The 19486-nt window shown below is 37.0% G+C and overlaps 1 protein-coding gene and 2 pseudogenes across 2 annotated transcripts; 2 read left to right on the plus strand and 1 right to left on the minus strand.

The window, feature by feature from the left end:
* LOC127520208 (uncharacterized) overlaps positions 1–19486 on the plus strand; it is a 76589-nt pseudogene that overhangs the window by 11310 nt on the left and 45793 nt on the right.
* LOC127521135 (uromodulin-like) lies at positions 91–12665 on the plus strand. Of its 2 annotated transcripts, XM_051910090.1 has the most exons (18): positions 94–177; positions 342–405; positions 481–507; positions 2607–3020; positions 3747–4136; positions 4272–4343; positions 6449–6841; positions 6961–7353; positions 7448–7534; positions 8025–8405; positions 8481–8579; positions 8774–8899; positions 8985–9169; positions 10003–10160; positions 11096–11341; positions 11574–11736; positions 11998–12100; positions 12200–12665. In XM_051910090.1, the coding sequence occupies exons 2-18, from the start codon at positions 357–359 to the stop codon at positions 12301–12303; spliced, it is 3390 nt and encodes a 1129-aa protein (XP_051766050.1). In that variant the 5' UTR covers positions 94–177; positions 342–356; the 3' UTR covers positions 12304–12665. The 2 variants fall into 2 exon arrangements, with proteins under 2 accessions (XP_051766051.1, XP_051766050.1); XM_051910091.1 differs by lacking the exons at positions 4272–4343; positions 6449–6841; positions 6961–7353; ... (8 more) ...; positions 11998–12100; positions 12200–12665 and having other exon boundaries at positions 91–177; positions 3747–4265.
* On the minus strand, positions 14754–17506 carry LOC127521151 (uncharacterized; annotated as a pseudogene).

Here is a 19486-nt window from a genome sequence, read left to right on the forward strand (position 1 = left end):
ACAACTTATGTCACATGAAAAACCTGTTTAAGCTATTGTTGAGAAATTACATCTGTTTTTAGTGAAAGTCCACCCACATTTATTAAAGCACTGATAAGACTGTGAGATCTGCAGTTCAGCATCACTGTATTGAGCTGCTGAAGAGAGAATCTCCCTGAGTTTGATCTGAAGCAGCAGGTAAAGCTATTTTTCTCTTCATTTTACCTTTTGAGCTCAAATGACTTTTAATGCAATTGGCTAAATTGATCTAAACTGTTATAAAAATTGTATATTTTAAGTTGTTTTTACAAATATGCACAAAGAATAAAATTAAAATAAGATTTTTTCATATGTGTGTGCAGGTGCCGTTCGTCATAATGAGGTTTCTAATCTCACTGTGTGTGTCACTGCTGCTGCTGATTAATGGTGAGTGTTTGAAATCTGTCATGTAAAATGGCTTAATATCTTCACAATATTAAATCTATATTGTGTATTTAACAGGTGAAATAACCAATGGACAAACAACAGGTACAATCATTCTTTCACTTCATTTAATCTCCTGTTCTTCCTCTTTCCATTAAAAATGTAGAAAATAAAAGAAGTGTCATATTTAGCACACATTTTTAGATTCTTTCTGTAGGTAGCCTAAAGTTTTTAATGTTCAAAACTACCCTTACCAGAGCACTGTTGGAAAATAAATAAATTAATAAATAAATATTTGAGCACAATCAACTTGGCTGTTTAAGTCATTTCAACATAAATTACATTAAACTGGCCAAAAAGTTGTTGTGTTTTTGTGTGTGTGTGTGTGTGTGTGTGTAAAACATAAGAGTTGAAAATTGCTTAACTTCGGATGCATTAATGTAAAAACATTGTTGTCAACTTAATGATCATTTTTTACAGTTTGTGCAGCATAAATTCAAAAAGTGGTTCCATCATGCAGTTGTAACTTTAAGGTGCTTTTTCTATTTGATTTGAAAAGTAAGAAGTTACTAAATGAAGGACAATATAGGTGACTTGAGTTAAAGTTTGACGTTCTTCACTAAAAAATTCTAATAAAAAAAAAAATCTTGAGCAGAACAGTTTCTTATAGGGCTATAATATCTATAATATGTAATATGAAGCATTTGAACTATTACATAATTTCAAGAAATTACTATTTTTTTATAGTCATCTGAAGACCCTTGACACAAATAATACATTTTAACTGCTGTATTTAACCAACGTATTTAGGTCTGTACGCTACAATCATGTACTTGTAATAGAAAATTGTAATTATAAAAATCATCCCACGACCAATTTTCAGCTCAAATCCTGCTCTGCAGCCAATTCCATTTCGATTTAACTTACATTATTTAAAACCTGACATTTCAACGTTTATTTAGACATATGTCTCATGTTTGTTTGATAAGTATTCACATTACAGTTCATTTTCTAACAACTATCAGAATGGACTTAATTGAGAAAAAGACTGCAGATCGCACATGTTTGTTTTCTTTATTTTGCTGCTGCTACTGAACTGTAAAACCAAACAGTGAAATTAGTGAAATGAAATGAGTTTGTTTCAGTCAAATAATAATGAACGTTCAATGTACTTAATAGAAAAAAGTTGTGTGAACTCAAAATTTCATTGTAGTAAGCTGAACTTAATATGATTAAGTTGAGTTGCTACAGATTTCTAATTCTAATGGCCACTTTGCATGGGATAATAAATCTCAGTAAAACTACCAGGACTGGGAGGGGATCTCGATTTGATTTATGCACTGCCGTCACCTCCCTGTCAAATGCATCTTACGTTGCTGATATATATGAACAATTTATTAAAAAATGTTTAAAAATGTTGGTAATTGGCACTTACCTAAAGCTAAAAGAAGTTTTGTGCCTCTAACAAGTGCTTTCGAGTTACTTTTTTATCTGAATGCTATGCGAAAAACACTTAAGGTTTGCCACAGACTTGTCCCACCAACTAGAATTCAACTGAATGCTTCTTCATATACCTCTACTCTTGAAAAACCATGCAAAAATGATGGAATATTTACTAACATATTTGCGGATTAGCATTATCTGACGTAATTTTTCCGGTCCTTATTACAGAAGGTAAAAGTCGTCGTAATTTTTACTGACTTAGTTCATAATAATTACTGAGATGGCACATTCAGATGGGATTAAAATCACTGAGAAGCTCTGGTAATAATTACTTTACCCTACCTCCTGATGTAAAACTAATCCCGTCTAAATAGTACAATGCTTTTGAGAAATGCATCTGAACAGGTGAAATGGGTGGAGTAGCAGGTGTGATGATCTATGATAGACAGCAAAACTTTGATATCAACTAGTGGTCAGAGCAGGAACAGCAGGAACTGAAAACCACCTAAAGAGACATAATAGTAGATGTGATGGCTACAATCACATTTTTAAGTAAATTACATTGTTTTTTCCCCGCAAATACACAATAACTGTTAAACATTATTTTCACCTTATTTGAAAACAAATACTTGCTGTACAAACAGGTGCTACTATAACAAGCCGAATACAGATAAATTCTACAGTCCAGCAAGAACAAGGAAATAAGGAATACTGAGGAGTAAAATTACTAAGTTTCATTGACTGTCTGTTGTCTGTCTCAGAAACTACAACTTCCATCTCTGATCCATGCTATGATTATAACACTCTTGATGAATACTGGAGAGACATACAGCAAAGCCAGTACTCTGGACGTGATGACACCCTTGTTGAATGGAGTGGCTGGTATCGGCTCTATTTGAATGGAGAAAGTGCCCAGATGTCTGAGTGGTGTGTGAGTTATATGCAATGTGGTGGTGAAACTGGACTGTATCTCAATGGTTCTCATCCAACACTTGAGGATGGAGTGGTGACCCTTGAAGTCGTGGGAGCTCATTCATGGTGGTTGTATGGGTATTCCCATCAGTGTGGCGCCTACAGATCCACGTCCATCCGAGTCAAAGCCTGTCCAGGAGATTATTATGTCTACGAATTTGTCAAACCCAACACATCAGTCCCTAGACCTAGATATTGTGCAGGTACAATTTTACCGTCCCGTTCACACAAAGAACTAAAACTGTAAAGTAAACTATAATGCACATAGTAGCTGTATTAAAGCCAGGTGGATTCTAATTGGCTGTCTATGTTTTATCATTGATCTTAGGAAAAACAAACAAACAAACAACAAAAAATTATTCTAACAGAATCATTCCTCTTTAACCCATTATTGTTGGTGTGGGCTCTGCTAGTCTCATAGAATTATAGTTATAATTATAGTTATTGTACTTGGTGTGAACATGCATCTTAATTAATTGTTTGTTGAAAATAAAATTGTTTTAGCCAGTTAGAAGCCAGTCAGTGGTTTGTAGTCCATCAGTCATTCTGTTGTCTACTACAGTATGTTGGCCAACCATGATCAAACTCACCTGGCTGTAACTTTGTAGTAATCCTAAAGAGCTTGGTTAAATTGTTTGGTGTGTTTGATTTGGGTTGGAGCTAAACTCTGCAGTAAAGTGGGCATCAAGAGAGAACCATACCATTGGGGAAAATCAGGAAAATTATCTATAAAATATAAAACTAAATGATCTTTCCATCCATGCATTCTCATAACCCCTTGCCCTAAGTAAGTTCACAGAGATGCTAGAGCCTATCCCAGCATCTCAGGCTGTAGGAAGGGATAAAACTAAGTTGACCTGTTTGATTAATTGTTCCATGAATATACAGTATTTTGACAGTGTTTACAAGATGTCTTTTGTCAATGACAGTTGCTTTCAAAAGCATCAGCAGTGATCCCTGCTACAACTATGAGTCTCTGGACCGTCCCTGGAGAGCCAACAATGAAAGTGGAGCTCACTTTTGTGATTACTCTTTCTCCTGGAGTGGCTGGTACCGACTTTTCTACAATGGGATGGACATCCGGATGCCAGAGACCTGTGTTAGTTCATTCAGCTGTAACACATACTATAATCTGTGGCTCAATGATCCTCACCCTCAGATAGAGGATGGAGTGGTGATAAGGGATGTCTGTGGTAGTTATCATTGGGGAGGCTGCTGTGAATTCAACTCAAAACCCATCAGAGTGAAAGCGTGTCCAGGCAATTATTATGTCTATGAACTTGTGAATCCACAATTCCTGTGTGCTGGATACTGCACAGGTACTGTGCTTTTCCCACTTTTTAACTTTTAAAGAATTTCAAACATTTTAAAATAATTTCAGTCATGACTTAATTTCTTTCTTTTAATTTTAATTTTAATTTTTTAATTTAATTTTTCTTTTTTTTAAATATAAGATGTCAGCACGATTTCACAGGTGGTTTCCACTGCAAGTCCAGACATAATCACTGTATCCAGCATCATCTTGAGTAAGTTTTTTGCAATGATTCTTCTCTACAGTTTAACCCTTTAAGACCTACGTTTGCGTGTCTCTGTAAGAGCCGGTATATAAACTGAACCCATATAGGTAGCACAATAATTCTGTTTGCATACAAAATCAGAGACTGTAAACGTTCAGATCAAGCCTCCAACATGCTCCTGTTGCGTTGTTTCCACTGAGTAATATGCGTTTACAACAAAAACAGTGCACAGCCGCTAACTAAATACAAATATGTAGATTTCACTTGGCGTTTTTGCTCATAACTTCATGAAAAATGCACAGATCATAGAAAATGGCACATCATTATTTAAAGCAGATTAAAATGACAATTAAAATGAACCCAAAATCATTTGCATTGATCACGAGATATTACTCACAGAATGATGTAACATACTTGGCTAAAAACATGTCTCTCATCTTTCTGGGATGCAATATGTATCCAGTGTTCCTGGAACCATCCATGTTTGTTTTCCAATGTGGAATGTTCGAAACTCAGCTTTTTAATGCATCGAACCATTTTGATAAACTCATAACGACTGCTGAGAAGTACCTCTAAACCGGAGTGTACCGCCCGTGGGCGCCATCTAGCTTTGAAAAAATGAATAATCATATTTTTCAAAACTACTGCCTTGATCATCACAAAATTGGTGTCATTTGAAAGCTTAAGCCGGGTGCACACTGTGCGATTTGTAACAGATTTTATAGGAATCTTTTAGGATTCTCAAATTTTGTCTCAGACGACCAAAACGTGGACAAAATCGTAGTGTGCACCCACCTTTAGAGTCTGAACTTTACAATACATGTAGCCAATTCGATTAACTCCTAAGTATTGTTAGTTATTTGTTGATAAACAGGAAAAAAAATGTTTTCAAGATTTCATGTGGCATTTTTGCTCATAACTTCATAAACATGCACAGATCATAGAAAATGGCACATCATTATTTACAGCAGATTCTCACGATTAAAATAAGCCCAAAATCAACATAATCCATTGTACTGATCAAGCGATATTCCTCATGGAGGAACAATTTTAAAAATGCCTATTAGGCGGCGTAACAAAAAGGCAACCTTGGTTCCAAATGCTGTAACTTTTAATGACTTTATGCTATCACCACAAAATATGATCCAGATGCAGCTCACATGTAGGAGAGCTTCACCAAAAAGAATCAATCTTATTTCCTTCATGAAAAATTTTATTAAAAATTATATATATATATTGTATTTATCAGTCGTTTATCAGCATGAAAATGTCCAAATGTAATGTAATTTATATTTTCTAAAAATTTAAAAAGTGTTCTATCAAACGATACCTACCTTTTGACTCTCCTTGCTATAGTTTTGGAGTTATGAATCTTTACATTTGTGTATGTCACTCAGAACATTTGTTTAATGTTTATAATGCAAATATGCCTTGTATAACTCATATCATATATATATACTATAACATTTATTTAAATATCTTCTAATGCTGACTTTCCAGAGAAACATTGTGTACAGAGTTAGCCTATGTCAGGAGTATCATTCAACCTTAAATAAGAGAAGATTAGGCTATAGCCTATAAAATAGCTGATTAGACAACATGCAAGTAAAAAAATATTCAGAGATTTAAAACAACTTTTACTATGCTTACAAATGCAACTCTGAAAAAATTATAAAGAATGGGCTATACGTTAAATGCCTACCGTCTCTGAAAGAGAGCAAAACTGAAACATATCACATAGCTTATCATACCATTACAAGGTTTAAAACATTAAAATAGACATCAAGTAGCAAGTAGAAAATTTGGTATCTTAGTTCATATTATTTTGTATACACTCACATGCTCATTATTGTGCAGTGACTTTAGAGGTTTATGTATAATGTCGTGCTACCCCCTGGCTCACCTGTTATCCAGAAAACACACGGAGTGACTGTGTCTTCTGAATATTTTTTTCTATTATTTGGTAGAACTTGTTATTCATTTTTGAAGCCATTATCCGTGCCTTTCCAAATAAGGTATTCGACTTCATGTACATCCCTAGTACCTCATGATTAGTACTATGTTTGACTTATTCATATTTGCTCAAGTTCCTTGTTTTGATCTCTCTAACATAGATTATGACCCATGCAATAACTACAACATACTAGATAACTACTGGAGAAGCACACTCAATTACTGGTCTATGTATGGATACATATCTGATCATGATGACACTCGTGTAGAATGGGATGGCTGGTATCGACTCTTCATTGATGGATCAAGTGCTCAGATGCCTGAGTGGTGTATGTCTTACATGTCATGTGGAGGTTTTAGTTCTCTGTATCTTGGTAGTTCTCATCCTCGGATAGAAGATGGAGTTGTTACTCGTGAAATTTACGGCTCTCGCGAATATCAGTGCAGTCACTACAGCTCCGAACCAATCCAAGTCAAAGCTTGTCCTGGAAATTATTATGTCTACAAATTTACCAGGCCAAGGATTTCAATCCCAGCTCCTGTATATTGTGCAGGTACTTTCTTTAATCTTTATATTTGACATTCTTGTCATGAATTTTACTGTAAACTCTCTCTCTCTCTCTCTCTCTCTATATATATATATAATGTTCGTTTTCTGCTTTTTTCAAAATAGTACCTTTTTCCACTCCAAGTGTCGACCCCTGCTACAACTATACCAGTCTGGATGAGCCTTGGAGAGCCACTGACAACTATACTGACTATTATAACTATAGATGTGATTATAATGTGGCGTGGAATGGCTGGTACCGGCTGTTCTACAATGGTGAAAATACTCACATGCCAGAATCATGTGTTAATTATGGCAGGTGTGGCACTTATTATCCACTGTGGCTCAACGGCACTCACCCACAGCTGGAAGATGGAGTGGTCACCCGTCGGGTTTGTGCTTCAGTGTGGAGTGACTGCTGTTTATATAAATCCCACCCTATAAGAGTCAAAGCCTGTCCAGGAGATTACTATGTTTATGAGTTTGTCAAGCCAATAGTTTGCGGGGCTTACTGTGTAGGTGGGTATTCACTCATATGCACTTCAGTCATTTTTCTGGATTTTGTTTAAAAATGAGTAATGTTAAAAAAAAAAACATGTTTCTAATGAATCAGAATCTACAAACCAGTCCATCCCACCAGAATCTACAACAGAGACAATCCCATCCATAGAATCCATTACTCCACCAATCACAACCACTGGTAAAGTATTATATTAACTCCTTTATAAACCTTAACAAGCATCTTAGACTCCCTCCACCCTCATTTTTTTGACCCATTACACGAAGGTGTAGAAAAAAATGAATTTGTCTAGTACAGATGAGTAAAATCACATTAGACAGAAGTAAAACAGCTCACAGAATGAATACAATACAAATGAGATGGGAAGGACAACAATTGTGTAAAGACTCGTCTTCTCAAACATTCATAAGCCTCAAACTGTTTACAGGCCTCAGAGGCAGGAAATTACTTAGTAGCATGTATGTACATGGATATAAGGTAAAAGAATCAACTAGGATTTTGTTAGCTCTCCATATATTTATATATGTTTGCAATGTGCTTTTTTTGCTGAAAACACATTTTACTTAAAATAATTGTAATGGAGCTCAAGTATAGAGTGCTCTACAGTTATAAATTCATACCACAACTATTCCAACTATGTGAATAAGTACATAACATTTTTTTCTAACAGCTCCCCCTGTTGACCCCTGCAACAACTACTATGTCCTGGATGATCCATGGAGAGCCACCAACAATCAATATTCTTCTGAGATAATGTGTGACACTGCAGTCAGCTGGGACGGCTGGTACCGTCTCTTCATTGAGGGTCAGAGTGTTCAGATGCCAGACACATGTGTTTATGAATATAGTTGTGGCACTTATGCTCCACTGTGGCTGAACGGAGGACATCCAACAGTTGAGGATGGAGTGGTCACTCGAGATGTCTGCGGTCACTGGGACAATAACTGCTGCTATTTCCAATCTAATCCCATTAAAGTCAAAGCCTGTCCAGGAGGATATTTTGTCTACGAGTTTGTGAGACCAACTACATGCAGTTTGGCATACTGTGCAGGTACATTTAATTACATGTGCACTTTGTTTATGTAAGAGATCATTTTTTATGCAATATTCTTTTCTTTTTTTCCAGATGTAAGCAACATAAACGGTACCTATACTACTGTCATTCCAGAGACAACCACAATCGAAACAACCTCAGAAACTACAGTCGAAACCACAACCACAATCTGTAGGATTATTGTTTTCTATGTTATGTACTCATTTCGCATGCTAAGGAGCTCACATGGCTCCAAATACAGTATTCATAGTGAACAATGCAAGGTTTATTAGAAAACTAGAATAGGAAATATACTAGAGCAGAAGTGAAGTGCAGAGAAGAAAAATAAGAATTGTGTTGTATTTCACCCCCTTTTACACCCCTAGTTGAAGAAAATCCTTGTTCTGAACTCAACTGCTCTGAGAACGAAAGGTGTGGGAGGAAAAATGGTGTTTATGGCTGTTTATGTAAAAAGGACCCTAACAGATCACCACCACATTCTGACTCATTTGGTTGGTTTCATTCCACAACAAAATTTGAAAAATAATATGTTTTTTCCCCCCAGTCATTAATTACCTTCTGTTTTTATTCTCTCAGATTTCTCAGAAACCTGTGAAAGCAGCTCTGGCTTCATGTCTGTGTCTCGCTGTCAGCTCTTTGAGGCTGGTTTTCCAGCTGACGTCTTACACCTCAATGATCCCAACTGCAAAGGAACAGTCCGGAATGGCAGAGTGGAATTCCATTTTGATAATGATGAACACATCTGTGGTACAAATCTTGTGGTAGGTTTAACTATAAAAATCTATTTAAATACACCATCCAAATACTTGTAGTGCCTGAACCAAAAGAGTTTGATTTAACCACTTGGGGAATCTCTATGAGACTCTTTAGGGAGGTCTGTATGGATACATCTTTAACAACAAAAGTAAGGACCAAAACAGACCTCCCTAAAGTCTTCTCAAAGTCCCAAAAAGTCAGTGGGGAGGAGTGCACAACACTCTTGCCCACAAAAGAATCTGATACCTGTGCCCGCATTCTCCACCATTATTTCACTTGTATATAAAAAGTCCCTGTTTATTAGTGGTCTCGGGTAATTTAAAATAAATGTGCTTTTTCCGAATGGACCCGAGAACTTTAATCATCTTATTGTCAAGTAAGTAATGTAATGGAGCAGCAGCCAAATCAGTCAGCAGGACACCAGGATTTTTCCTGACTGACTGCGGGGCTGCAGGCTGTGGCCGCGTCAATGCTGTTTGCCTTAAGGTCCAGTCAGGTTGGACTCGGGTATAATTTTATCGGGTCTGTCTCGAGTCTGGTTTTCTTTTTAAAAAATTATTTATGCACGTCTGGTTCAGGTAAGAAGTGATTCGGGTTGGGTACAGACCCAAGAAGACCTCTAGATCAGAGGGAGCACAAAGAATCATTTTCACACACAAATTGGCACCTCTGAATCCTAACCCTACCCTAATGATACATTTTGGGATGTGTTGGAGTAGACTTCAGAGTGCTCGACTCTTGCATCATCAGTACAAGATTTTGACCAAAAATTGATGCACCTCTTGATGGAAAAGCTCTGATGTTATTTTTAACAAAACAATATATTTGTTGTCTGCAGGCTAATGGCACTCACTTCATCTATGATAACTTTATTCTGGGGACACCGAGGTCAGAAGGTCTCATCAGCAGACAGAAGATCCTGAAGCTTTCTTTCAGCTGTGTTTATCCTCAAACACAAACATTTTCCATGAATGTGGAAATCAACCCACTGGAGAGGTGTGAGTCAAATACAAATTTTGATTTCAGTTGTACCTTCATTTACGCTCTAGATTTATCACCCTAAGGTTGTTCAAACCCTATGTCTTTATTAATTCTGTGGAAGTAGGAAACATTATAATGCAGTTAGTCCTCATGGAGACATTCAAGCTTCAGAAAAGATGCAAGTGTAACCACTCCGGTCCTACTTGTCCCACTCCGAGTGGCACTAGAAACAGGGCCCACCAGCATGGGAGGCAGGCAAGATAACAAAGATGCTAAAGACCCTGCTAGTGGGCCTCTTGTGAGCAGGGGAGTGAGGTTTACCTGCACAGTTCTTAGGTGCCTCTCAAGAGGCACGCTGGCAACTGACACTAGAGACTATGTTCTATAGTGTCCTTGTTAGCGCATCCACTTCACATGATGGTGACCCAGGTTTGAATTCTGCTCCGAGCAGGCTGAGTAGGACTGGATACACGCAAAGCTCTTACTAGCTGGCCTCTATTACTGAAAGATTCACTGTGTTACAAGGCTATTGAAATTATGCTGTAGCTTGCACTAGGAGCAGATCAGTCAGACTTATGAACAAGTCTTTCTGAATGGTTCTGTGAACTGGATTCCTTGAAAAGAACTAAAAAAAAAATCACTAATGAGTCACATATCCCTGCATCTCTGATTAATTTTTATGAAACGACCATGGAGAGCTAGTCCCAGACAGCAAAATATTGTTGGCCCAGATCCGGCCCAGATCCGGCCCACATCTGGTACGTGTGGAATCCAGAATTTGGCCTGGATCTGAGACGTCACTATGTTGCTGTCTGGGGTGCATATCCCTACAAACAAGCCTGAATGCCAAGATTGTCATAGTTTAGAATGGCACACAGCTGAGTAAATGTCAAAATTTATTTATTTTTTAACAAGTAATTTTAACACAGATCTTGTTGTCATTTCATCAGTGTTGTGCACAAGACTCTTCCCGCTGGTGAAGGCAGATATCAGGTTCGGATGATTCCATATGAGGATGATGAGTTTACCCGGCCCTTCACTGGTACAGTGGATGCAGAACTCGACCAGGAGATGCATGTGGAAGTTCGTGTTGAGGGGGTCGACAGCCGCCAGTTTGCCCTGGTGATGGACACGTGTTGGGCTACACCTGTCAATGACCCTGATTACAGCCTCCGCTGGGATCTCATTGTTAACGAGTAAAGCAGTGCTTTTCTTCTGGTCTTTTAAGCTTAGCCTGAACTCAATGTAACATTTTACCGAATAAATAATAATCATATAACTTTTAGGATCACCTTACATACTTTGTCTTTTAGTATGTCAGAACTAAAGCACAAGATTTTTTGAACATGTAATGTAAATGTGTGATGATCTACAGGATATCATTCTTGTATTGAATTTGTTTCAAATGAAAGCACTTGATATTCTCAGGTGTCCCAATCCAAATGACGACACAGTGGAGTTGCTGCAGAATGGCCTCTCGACATCCAGCCGTTTCTCCTTCAGGATGTTTATCTTCACTGCAAACTCCACTAAGCTTTACCTGCACTGTGCTGTTCACCTTTGCCTTCTGTCAAGCAACCGCTGCTCAACGGTGAGTTTTGAAATGGTTAATGTAAATGTGAATGCTTAAGAACTACTGATAAACCCCTGTTGATCAAACACTAATCTATGTGTTGACAGTGAAATATTGCTCTAAATGTCCATGGTGGTGAGCTTTAATGTTCAAGGCTGCAAAAATATATGTTTTGGCTGCCCTCTGCTGGAGACTTTGTGCACTCCTTAATGTCTCATGTTTGTTCAGTGATATTGAACAGGGATTCACACAGCTGGATTTCACTCTTTTCTCTATCAGGACTGTAACTCCAGACATTATCACCGAGAGAGCAGGTCTCTGGACTTCCATGACAGTGCTTCCATATCCATGGGTCCTCTGATGTTGTCTGAAGGGAACACAGGTGAATATTTCATTTATTTTAATATTTGTAAATAAAGGTTTATGATGGTTTCCTTCATGAATACAATTCAATGCATTGCATTATATTCCCTGTTCACAGATAAGTGGGTCCCAGACCAAGTGAGGGTCTCTGAGGCTTCTTGTCTGTGTGCTTCTCTGATGCTGTTACTTGTTCCTCTGATGAGTGTCCTGATACAACTTTAGTTTCTTTCCACAGAAAATATATAACATTTTATTTACATGCATATTATATAATGCTTATAACGTATGTGGAACTGATGCCACTTTGGTTTTGGGCTTCTGATTGATTCCTTATTTTCTGTAGCCTTTGTCTATTTACCTAAAATCATTAATTACTTACATGAACACTTGAGTTCTGTTTACTTAATTAATTAATTATGTGCTACACAAAACAATCAGAGTCATGTTTATTCAAATCATGCAAAGCATTAAAAGGGTCATTTATGTTCTCTGGTTTCTTTCAGTTCTATAACATTTATAAAATGAATGCACTCAAAAAGAAAATAATAAAAATTATGTCCAGTCTTAAGGTTTATGTATTTTAATTGCATATAAATTTTTTCATTCATTTGGATTACATAGTTTTATAAACGAATTAATAAACTGAATGTGATTGATATTTGTAAGTCATACATAAATGAAACAGACAAGATTTATATAACTGTATTAATAAAATGAATGTGATTTATATTTCTCAGCCATGCATAAATGAAAAAAAGACTTAAAATATTAAAAAAACACTGTTGCCAGTAATTTACGGTTGATTGTACTGTTGATTTCTGCAGTATGTTACTGTAAAAATACCATGCAATTGTGTTAACTCATTTCATCTGCAGAAACCAACTGCCTTAAATTGTCCGACAGCCATTTAAATGTATAAACTAATATTTATAATGTGCTGATAATGTGAGCATATTATTATTGTGAACTTATTTCATTTGAGTCCCCTAAAAATATTTGAAAAAAAAGAGATTTGCACTGCATCAGCAACTACAAACACTTATTACTAACCAGACTGACTTTATTTCTGTCAGACGTCTACAGAAGTTCCTATTGAGAATTAACAGAGGTTTAGATGTTGATGTCTTATTGAAAATGTTTTGTTTGATGTCACCATTATGGGGATCAGTGTTTTGTTTAGTTGTGCTCGACCCTTGATTTTGTTGAGTTGCTTCTTTTTCAGCAATTGCGGGTGTTTTCAGAAAACATTTCTGCATTGATAAAACAGATCAACATGTCTGTTTTAGCAAATCATTGCATTAAAGTGACTTGTTCACAGCAGGTGTTTGAATGTTTCAGGAACACCATGCTAACCTTTAAATAACATTCTACTAACATTAAGGAAACTGGACATTTTTATGATCTTGGAATGTTACAAATCAACGTTGCTAGAATGTTGAATTTTAATTCAAATTTAGGTTGAAAGAATGTTTGGGGAACATCATACCCTATAAAAAATGTTCCTGTAACGTCAAGAAAACTGGACATTTTTTACATTCCCAGAACCAACACTGAACATTTAGAGAACGTTCTTATATCCATCATGTCGCTTTCACAACAAGCTTTTTTTTGGTTTGAGTTCACTCCTGCTGCCATGTTTTCAGTGATTTGAATAAAATATTTCTCAGTGCAGTCTCAACATGTCTGTTTATGTTCTCTTAACACTTCAACATGTGGTTGTATTCTTCGTTACTCATTGCATAGTATTCGTCACATAATAATTAACACAGTGCCATCTAGTGGTTTTCTTGAATAACAGGCACAATCACTGGATATCATTACAGATACTGAGCAAATAACTCCCGATAACATGCCAATTCAGGGTGAGCCACTAGGTGGAGGTGTTGCTCCGCAGATCAGACCACAGAGACAAATCACACTAGAGATTTAAAGGGCCCTATCATACACTCGGTGCAATGCGACGGCATGCGAGATGTGTTTTTTGTTAGTTTCAGCCCGACGCAGTTATTATTTTAACATCCAGTGCCCTGTTTAAATAGCAAATGCACTTGTGCCCATCTGTTCGCCCATGGGCGTGCTGGTCTGAAAACGAGGTGTGTTCAGGTGCATTGTTGGCGTGTTGCTATTTTGAGGCAACTGAAATAGACTGCGCCATTGACCAACGATAACTTGGTCTAAAGTCAATAATGCAGTATTTTTTTTTTTTTTGTTATTTAAACGGTGCATTAGTAACATGCTGTCAGGGTTCTGTCACTTCTGTCTAGTTTATTTTTTGGTTTTGTGACAGAGTTCTGACACTCCCGATTTTGTCCTGTCTCTGTGTGAGCGTACATCTCAAGTTCTCGAGCCGTGCGCTCTCTTGTCTGTGTGTCTTGTTTTATGTTGGGAGTGTGGCGTTCTGATCCCGGCACTCATGTTTGTGACACATTTGTCACACATTATTGTGAGCACATGGTTTATTTTACTTGCCATGTGCTCTTGTCTCGTGTTTTGTGAGCGCCTGGTTGGTTCTTATTGACAATATGTGCTTTAAGGCAATACACAATGCGCATACACTCTGCTTGTTACACACACAGGGACGTGCAGCAGCACACAAACATGGCAAATATTAAAAATAAAAGGATTCCTTTCGACATAATAAATGTATTAAAACATGGAGATACTCTTGAACCTCAGAGTGAGAAAACTTTATTGATAAACCAGCAAATACATATGACAAAAATACAGCAGTAGTAAAGTGAGATCTGTGTCTCTTTGTTCTTTTTTTTTTTTCGTATCTGAGAGAAATATAAACAATAAAGCCATACAAATAAGATTTTTAAAAATCTGACACTGAAACAGAGAACAAAATCTCAAATAATCATCAGTATTTATTATAACAAAAACACTAGAACAAAAAACACACTTGAATAATCTTAAAGTTCAGCGTTCTACATCCAATTTCAAAAAAGATGAACATATAAAGCCACAAACTAATATATCTCACAAATATTTGTATATGAAAAGACCAGTGTGAGAAATTACATTATCAGTTAAGTTACTGATGTGTGAATATGTGTTTGATCTTGTTCAGCTCCTCTGGATCTGATGTCATAAACCAGAAGAATGACAGTAGCCACGCCCACCAGAGCAGAGAGGACTAATCGGATCACAGCTTCAGTAGAACCACAACAGTGGACTGAGTCTGAGGAATAAAAACATCAAACTGAGATCAGATCAGTCAATAAACACTAATATCAGCGCTGACATCAACTAATATCAGCACTGCCGTACCTGCACATGTGTGACAGAGTTGAGTGATGTCCAGATGTTGAGTCTGGTGGCTGATGGGATTGTTCAGCACACAGCTGTAGGTGTTTTTATCCTGATATTTTAACTCCAGAGGTAGAGAGAGACTGATGCTGAGATCAGACACACTGATGCTGGACAATAAACTGTTTCCTTTGTACCAGGAGAGAGTCACATGACTCACATTCACAGCTGAACACACCAATGAACATTTGATGATGATGATGATGATGAAGAACATTGTGAAGAGTTACTGCTGATGACAGGAACAGGCAGACGAGCTGAAAAACATCAGAGAATAAAGAGAAATGAGGATATTTAAGCAGACAAGGTCATGACAAAGTCATTTTAACTAATTAGTCATGATAAGATACTTTTTTTGATCTATCTGTAATAAATAAAACATTGTGAAACTGATATTTAACTCACCGTATACAGTAAGACAAATAAAAGAATGGCTTCTGTAAATTATGTTCTGTTTATAACATCCAGTATGTTCAGTTGTGGTGTTTGTGATGGTCAGAGATCCAGTTTGATTGTCCAGCTTCAGTCTGTCTCTGAATCTCCCATCAAGATGAACATCATATACAGTCATGCTGTCAGCCCATTTATTGATTTTAGCTATTAAAGTGTTTCCAAACCTCCACTGAATCCAATCATCATCCTTCATATCAGTAAGATCAGAGTTTATAGTGACTGAATCTCCCTCCGTCACTGACACTGAATCATCAAACACACACAGAACAAACACAAACAGGGTTTGTCACAGAAAAAAAAGAAAATAATGGCTTATTAAATTAAGGTTTAGTTTAAAATTGAAATAATATAAAACAACAAAAATAAACAAAAAGGTGTATGAATTAATTTCAATTTTGTCATTAAAAAACATGTGTAAATGTGTGTGTGTGTGTGTGTGTGTAAACTCACCATTGACAGTGAGATAGAAATCAATCCTTTTATAATTCTCTAGTTCATAAACTCCAGCATGTTCAATTGTGATGTTTGTGATGGTCAGAGATCCAGTTTGTTTGTCCAGCTTCAGTGTGTCTCTGAATCTCCCATCAAGAACATCATCATATACAGTGGATCTGTTGGCCCATTTGTTGACTTTAGCTATTGTGTTGTTATATCCAAACCTCCACTCAATCACATCATCATGCGTTATTTCAGCAAGATCAGAGTTTAGAGTGACTGAATCTCCCTTCTTCACTGACACGCTTACTTTCTTCACTTTATCACTATACCCACACAGTCCCGCAACACCTGAAGAACAGAGTTTTTCACAGATTAGACATTAAACATTAAATTAAAAGTGTCTTTTTTAGTTATTTTTCCATATAAAAATCTATTTCTCTTTTAATTCGTCATCTTTTGTTGTTGTACTGCTGCAGAATATCGTTAGCTTCACATTTAAATGATTAAAAGTATTTTAATGAAGGCTTTACCAAACCAATATCAAGTGATTTTAACGCTTTAATGTCACACTAAAACTAATGCTGTTGAGTATCTGAGCTTCATATTTATATTATATTAGTTAATCAATCAATTCATAATAACTGAGTTTAGAGCTGAATTCAAACCTGATCTCACAGTAAAATCACAGTTAATTTATTTTTAACCGTAACATGTTTAGGTTTAGTTTTCTCTCTTTTCCATTTGCCTGTGTTCTCTATCATTAGTTAATCAATCCCAGCCCTGTTTCTGTTCTTCCAATGATCTCCCTGTTATTTAAAGCCTGAGTTCTGTTCAGTTCATCATCCAGTGGTTGTGTTTCATGAATCTCCTGTGTATTGTGTGGATCATTAGATTAAAGACTGTTCTTTGAGTTATTTCCTGAGTCGTGCGCTTCACTACAGCCACCGTTGCTGACGCTAACAGTGAATGTTAATCTTCTCTAACTAATTTAACCAGTAATTTATCACATGGTACCAGAACAGAAACAACTGAAGCCATAAAAACACATTTAAAACTCACCATCCAGACGCCACAAACAGAGCAAAACTAACTTGAGAAACATTTTCTTCATCGGTTCACTGAAAAGCCCACGATAGTAACTCTTAAAATGTCTGAAAACACACAGATTGACCTGAAACACACTGAACTGTGATATTTATCTAGTTGTGCGTGAATCCTCCCCCAACCTCAGTTTCCGATCACACTTCCATCTGCTTTAACATCACGAAAATCAACAAGCTTTTGCTGATCTTACATTTTCAGATGAATTCTGGCCGTGAATGAAAACTAATAGCAGAAGAGTGAAATATTGGACTCTACTGGTGTGTTATTAGTGTTCACTGTCAATCGTATTTGACCTCTGACCTGTGATTCTTATTTGACTGTTGATGGATTCACTTTATTTCAGTGTAAAGATGTTTTGTGTGTAGTGGAAGATTGTGATCTTCTTATTAGAAGGAGAGAAAATGAAGAAACGCTTCAGCCACAAACTGCTGACACACACAGAGACGACAAACATCCAGCAGATGCTGTTTATCCACCGACAGATCAAACCAGACACACTGATGTTTCTACAGATAAAATAAAAGGGAAAAACATCACAGGGTTCATTTGACTTTAAAGCTAGTAAATGTATAATGTTTGCCTGTAGTGTTACAACAAAATTAATGAGTGAACATTAATGCAAACATACAGTAACCTGTAAATATAATCGTTCATTTACAGAAATATCATTTGGTTATCAGAAAATTTTGGTCCTGGGAAAATTTGCTGAGAAATGCTTGTTCATAATCAGATGTTTTGCTTTTGATGCAGACTTTACTATTTTGGTGAATATGAGCAAAAAGCTCTTTTAAAACTCTAGTCGAAACACATGTGAGTTTACCTTGGTCTTTTTATCTGAAGAAACTGAGAAGTGTAGATTTGCTACCAAAGTGCGGAAATGATTTTTGATAGCAATCTTTCTTTTGAAAGCCACATTTCTGGTATTTGTAAAACCACTTTTTCCATCTTAAAAATGTCTCTAAATTACAGCATATGCTCTCAATGTCAGACACAGAAAAGTTAATACAAGTGTTCATGATTATTATTGTAATGCTTTACTGGGCGGTTGCCCCGCAAACCTAATAAACAAACTCCAGCAGCTGGCTCCTTATCAAACATCACATACATTTTAAAATCCTGCTGATTACTTAAAAAGCCCTGAATGGTTTAGCTCCTCAGTACTTGAACAGGCTTTTATGGCTTTATAGTCCTTCATGTCCACTGCAGTCTGGCTAGCTGATAATACCTAGAATATCAAAATCAACCGCAGGTGGTAGATCCTTTTCCTATTTAGCACCCAAACTCTGGAACAGTCTTCATAGCCTTGTTCGGGAAGCAGACACACTCTGTCAGTTTAAATCTAGATTAAAACACACCTCTTTAACCTGGAATACACATAACACATTATCACAATTATATAATTCAAATCCATTACAGGATTGTCAGGCTGTCTGTGAAGACCTCGTCGACTAGACAGCCATCAGCACAGATCCTCAGCAAAGACCACAACAACCAGACAAGTCCTCTGAACAGACCCCTATGACCAGCTTCATCTCCTCCCTCCATAAGTGATGTATCCAGATCTTCAAACAGAAGGAGCTGGATTAAAAATTCTGAATGATAAACATACACAATCTGACTTGTGATGCAGCCTGAATTATAATCACATGATGTTTGTTCATCTGGCAGAGGAGGACTGATCCCCTGACTGAGCCTGTGTAAACCCCTCTACCCAGGTCCTACTTGCCCCACTCTGCGCAAGCCTCAAACCCGGGTCTCCGGCGTAGGAGTCGGATGCTCTAACGAGGAGGCTAAAGGCTGCAACCCCTAGCGTCAGTCACTAGAGCATCTCTTGAGATCAGAGGAGTGAGGTTTACTCGCACAGCTACTAGCTGGCCTCCGTTACACCTGGTTTCTCCCAAGGTTTTTTTCTTTTCTGTTTCTGTCACCTGATGGAGTTTGGCTTCTTGCCACTGTCGCCTCTGGATACTTAGTTGGAGACACTTAATATTCGGCAATATTATTGGATGTGAACTGAACTGAGTTGGATGATGACATCCCTGTTTTGCTTTATACCCAGCTAACAGAATTGTGTTATAAGAACGTTCTCTAAATATTC

The sequence above is a fragment of the Ctenopharyngodon idella genome, chromosome 10 (genome assembly GCF_019924925.1).
Source record: "Ctenopharyngodon idella isolate HZGC_01 chromosome 10, HZGC01, whole genome shotgun sequence".
Taxonomy (NCBI): domain Eukaryota; kingdom Metazoa; phylum Chordata; class Actinopteri; order Cypriniformes; family Xenocyprididae; genus Ctenopharyngodon; species Ctenopharyngodon idella.